At 39.5% G+C, this 5,326-nt stretch overlaps 1 protein-coding gene across 1 annotated transcript; it reads left to right on the forward strand.

The window, feature by feature from the left end:
* The first annotated feature begins 2,152 nt into the window (after positions 1–2,152).
* Positions 2,153–4,776, forward strand: LOC148015239 (uncharacterized). The gene is made up of 3 exons (XM_087665739.1): positions 2,153–2,310; positions 3,191–3,384; positions 3,488–4,776. Exons 1-3 carry the CDS (start codon positions 2,274–2,276, stop codon positions 3,959–3,961), a joined length of 705 nt encoding a protein of 234 aa, XP_087521865.1. The 5' UTR covers positions 2,153–2,273; the 3' UTR covers positions 3,962–4,776.
* The last annotated feature ends 550 nt before the right edge of the window (positions 4,777–5,326 follow it).

Here is a 5,326-nt window from a genome sequence, read left to right on the forward strand (position 1 = left end):
CGGCTTCTCTCTCGCAAGAATCACACACAAGGCGATAGTTCTCCAAGAACTCACTTCCTCACTTGTTGCATCTAAGTTCCCTAAACCACAAGGATTAGCAATTGGTTTGCCTCTCAAAGAGAATGTTGTTCCCACTAAAGCAGTACACAAAGGGATGAAAGAAGATGACCTTGAGCTATGTAAATAGGAAAAACAAAGCTTATTGGAAAAAGGCTTAATTGAACCTACTATCTTAAAATGGTCCTATCAAGCATTTTATGTTAATAGCATTCTAAGCAAAAAAGAGGCAGAAAATGAATGGTGATCAATTATAAACCCTTAAATAAATATTAACTTGGATAGAGTCACCCAATTCCCTTGTGCGATGTGCTGATTAAGAGGATTAAATAAGCTAAATTTTTCAATAAGTTTGATCTAAAGTTTGGGTTTTGGCAACTTCCTTTGAAGAAAGAAGACATGTATAAAACTACATTATGTGTTCCTCAAGGTCACTACCAATGGGCAGTCCTTCCTTTCAGCATCAAAACTGCTCCAACTTATTTTCAGGGATGGACCAATTCGGTTTTCGCAAAGTTTCCCTTCTGCTTAGTATGCATTGATGATATTTTGGTGTTTGTTGAGACTATCTCACGACATTTATCTCATTTAACATAGTTTGCTTTAGCTATGGAAGCTACTAGTATGGTGTTATCACCAATCAAATCTATTTTATTTACTACATAGGTTGAATTCTTAGGTTTTCTATTCATCATGGCATGGTGGAGCTTCAGGACCATGTAGAAAATTTTGGAGTTTTTTGTAGAATTATCCAATGTGAAGGCTTTACAACAACTTCTAGGTTGTCTTAATTGGATTGATCATTCCACACCTAATCTTGCTTTGTACACACAAGATTTATATCCTTTATTGAAAAATAATTTCCAATGGAAGCCTATTCACACTATGGCCCTTCAGCATATTACAAATCTAATCCAGAAATTACCCCCTTTACATTTGATGGAAAATATATTCGTATTTGATGATATGCTTTGGGTATTTTCTCCTCCACACAACAAAACTATCCCTCCTACCAAAGAGGAAATTTGGCAATAATCAAAGCCATCAAGGTGTTTCTAACATTTGTGGAGTTTGTACCTTTTACAGTACACACTGATTTGCAACATGTGCGTGGCTATTTAACCAAGAAAGCTCCCACTGAGATCATGAATAAAAAACTTTTATGGTGGTCACAGTTTTTTGATGAGTTGGATATCACTTTTGAGCATGTACTTGGAAAAGACAATGTCTTAGCATATATGCTTTCCTAACAACCACCTTAACACTGGAGCTAGTTAGCACTGTAACAACATACTCAGGCATGATGCACTGTATACTTTTCACTATTCCACTGAAAATATGCGCACTTCTGACACTGTACAATATGCGCACTCCCAAAAGGAGATACTCCTCCCACCAGTGAGGGAACCCACTCAACCCTCAAGGCTTTGTAATCTATAAATACATTGTATGCAATATAATCGGGGAGAAGTTTTCAACTTTAATTTGGCTTCTTACTTCCTCTTATATTCATTATAAAATCTAACGTTGATTTAGACATCAGTGCTAATCAATATTCATTTGCCTTATTTTATGGTTGTCATGGTTACCGGGTTGCATGTACACCTAATTGTAATGGGATTAGTCTTCTCAATCTTGACCAATACCAAAATTATGGCTCCGAAGCAAAGAATAGGGTGCTTTCTACATGTCTAATAGTGTCAAGGGCTTCTCTTGCATGTCTAATACTCCCTACATGTCTACCTACATGTCTAATACTCCTTACATGTGTCTTATATTGTTGGGGACCTCTCTTGCAGAGAACCAGGCGATGTACAATGGGTGTGTGAAGCGGGCCTTAATAAGAGAGAGGAAGCCGAGCACGTGTGGGTGTGTCTCACATGCACCGCCCTTGTGCTACCCACCCTCTTGGGCGTGTCGTGCTCCCATCGGACGCGTGATCTCGAGTCAGGGGACGCCACGTGGCGGACCATCGAGGCTCGGGAGAGCCACGTCGGTAAAGGTTCTGTGCCACGTGGGCAAATGGAAGGAGGAGAGCCTGTCAGGAGTGCGACCCACACGAAACCTTCACTGTTTTTTCCTCCATTTTGATCGATTTGCTTTCTTCATGTCGGGATGATAAAAGGGCAATTGCATCACCATCGTCATCATCGTCATGCTATCAAAATCCATTGCTGCTCGATCATTGGTCCTGTCTGCATCTGCCTCAAGCTTCCATGGCAGCTTGCAGCAAACATCTGGTTATGCATTATGGTAAGAGGGGCTAATTCTTATCGTCAATTTTGCGTTACCTCCTTCGATTACTTGTTCCTTTTCTTTCTCTGCCTGCCATCGCTATGATCTATGATCTCTTGTGTTCGTACTTTGCCATTACTATGATCCGTATGCTACGTTCAAGCTAATTTGTCTGTGCCATTGTTGTAGACTTCTGCTATTACTTGGTGCCTTTCACTGAAATAACTCAGTATGATGAATGCCATCTGCTCAAATGTATTAATATTCGTTCATCTCATTCTCTGGCGTTACTATGATCTGTTATCTTCAAGCAAATTTATCTATGCAATCGTTGATCAACTACACTGCAGCTATAATTACTTGCGCGGTTCTTCAAATAAGCCCGTATGATGAATGAAGCACAGAGAAATTACATTCGTTCTTTTCATTCTCTGCCATTATTATGAGCTGTTTGTCTCTTTGAACAATTGTTGAAGACTGCAGCTATTATTTGTGCATTTCTTGACTGAATGCAATCTGCTCGTTGATTTATATACTAACCAACCTGTGCAAATTTCCTTGGAGTATAATCAGTGCAATTGAGTAAAATCAGTGCAATTGTTCAGTACTGTTGCAAGCCTTAGTGTTGCTTTTGTCTACTATATAGAGGATTTGTAGATAACTATCATGACCATTGCAGCTGCTTCTCCCTTGCATAATATGTTTTTCCAATTATCAGTAGTGTCATGATTAGTATTGTTTTCAAACAGTACTGTCTGCACGATGAGTATTGCTTTCAAATAGTACTGCCAGGATTAGAGAAACAGGCATTACTCACTTTACCCTTGTTTGGGATTTGGGCCAGACCTCAACTGAAATAGAACTTCTATCTGATGTCTGCATTTGTTCTCTTCTGTAGAGCTACAAATGAAAGGACCCAATCGACTGCAAAACTTCAAGAAAGTTAACCACAAACAAGGACAAGTGTTTGCTATATCATCATCACAAAAACAGGAGCAAAATCTCAAATCGCAATGTCAGAGTCTTCGGATTGCTTCGTCCTTGGAGTCTAGCCCTCTGCCTGATAGATGGATAGAGGAGTCTGTGTGTGATGTAAGTTCTGCTCCCTCCAAATTGGCCGGCATTATACATCTGACATTTCATATACTGTAGGAAATTTTCATGTCTTACGTCTAATCCTATCGGTTATATGCAGATAGTTAAGAACATCAAAGAAGCTCCCTTCATGCACTTATTATTTGACTCAAAGGACAGGACAGTGAGAGTAGAGAAGCAGACAGTACCCAGAGACACTCTAGATGCTGCACAGAGGTGGGAAGCAGTGAAGGACTCTGATCCAGATGGTGTTATCTTGGTGCGGCATTTGGATGAGAGATCAGCAGGTGGCTGCTGGATGGCTGATTGTACAGATCAATTAGCTATGCCACTGGAAGAAGCTGGTCAGGAAGCAGAGAATGGCAATAGCACAGAAATGTGGGGGCTTCTGGTATTGGGAAGGAGCATAAGCAGAACTGCATGTTACATCCTGAAAACTACAGAGGTTGTTTCTAGTTTCGGAACGTGTACATGTTTCTGTTTGACAAAGGCCAAGTGTTTTGGGCCTTCCTGGCAGGATCAGATGCTCAGCAGTTGGTTGTTGTTGGAGACAGATCATGAGAGCCAGGAGTGAGTTTGTGAACAAAGTTAGTGGTCCAGATGGTTTTTGTCTAAAATCATGTCTGTAATTGAGGTGTGATTAAGGTTGTACATGATGGCATTGATGGGCATGATCTTCTACTTGGGCAAGGAGGACTAGAATAATGTGAACCCTGTGACCCTGCATGTGGGATTTATTAGGGTATTGACTGCACACATGCTGTCTCCAGGTTGCAGAATCAGGACTTCAGGACCTTAATCATCAAGGAGATCAAATCTGATGACTGTTCTTTCAGAGATCTGTTCCATCATCCATGGCACAAAATGTTAGCTTTTGGCCAAAGTTTGATTTGTACAGGGCCTTAAATGTCTTCATATTCCTGGGTCTGCTCTGAGAGCGATTTGAGCTGCATATTTTGTAAAGCACGCTCTATCGAAGGTGCATTGCCTCAAAGATGTCCCAGAAACTGTTAAAGGCCACTTTACTGCATGATGAATACTGCCATCATGTAAAGTTATTCATCTGGGCAAGTTGAGAGAATGCTGCGCCTGTTGCATGTGAAATTTCTATCCACAAGTGCAAGGGAACCACTGCCAAGAAGTGTAATTATTGCATGTCAAAGTGATGGTCTGAAACATGATCTTATATTTGGTTTGTTTTCTCTTGTGAGATTTATTATATAGGCCATAGCCTCAGTGTGACGAGAGAGAGAGAGAGAGAGAGAGAGAGGCAAGTTTCAAAGTTTTCATCTCTTGGGCTCAAGGGGGCATATGTATAAATCCTGTGTATCATGTGTATGCAAGTCATGTATATATCTCTATATGACTTATTTTAAGAAATTTCCTTCACCCTTTTGTAAAATTGTGTAATATATATTAGTTAGTTGCTATAAATTTGATTTTTAATTACAAAATGATTTTTCTTTTGTAATAGATATAATATGGCACTTAACCCTTCCCTTATATCTCAAATTAAAATATTTTGGCTCTACTAACATTTTAACTGGTAGCAATGATTAGTCTCTATAGACGAATGTACATTTACATGGCCAGGTTTACAATATCTCCAAGCTACTACAGGTTGTGGAGAAAGGCACGAACATAGAATGAGAAACACAAAGTGTATGACAAACACGGTTTAATGAAGAACTCAAGAAGAAGGCAACTCTAAAAGTGAGTGAATGAATGGGTGTTGTATTATAGATATAAGCTATATAGCCTTTAAAACCTTTGTCTCATGGACTAGGGATGAGTTGAGGAAGGAGTCAAAGATGATGATGTTAGATCCAAGGAGTTAGAGATGTCAATCTTAGCTCCAAATTGTGTCATACTCAAGATGGATCCTAAAATGTAACAATATCAATTTCACATTTGTTTGATGATGTTATCTTTGCTATGG

This window comes from Lygodium microphyllum, chromosome 24 (assembly GCF_053477565.2).
Source record: "Lygodium microphyllum isolate KBCC chromosome 24, Lygodium_microphyllum_v1.1.10, whole genome shotgun sequence".
Taxonomy (NCBI): domain Eukaryota; kingdom Viridiplantae; phylum Streptophyta; class Polypodiopsida; order Schizaeales; family Lygodiaceae; genus Lygodium; species Lygodium microphyllum.

Bases quoted from the DNA above. Each gene is read 5' to 3' on its own strand.
- LOC148015239 (XM_087665739.1), top strand. From the start codon at position 2,274: ATGGCAGCTTGCAGCAAACATCTGGTTATGCATTATG. The intron at 2,311-3,190 runs GTAAGAGGGGCT...TCTCTTCTGTAG, and splicing joins ACATCTGGTTATGCATTATG to AGCTACAAATGAAAGGACCC. The intron at 3,385-3,487 runs GTAAGTTCTGCT...GGTTATATGCAG, and splicing joins TAGAGGAGTCTGTGTGTGAT to ATAGTTAAGAACATCAAAGA.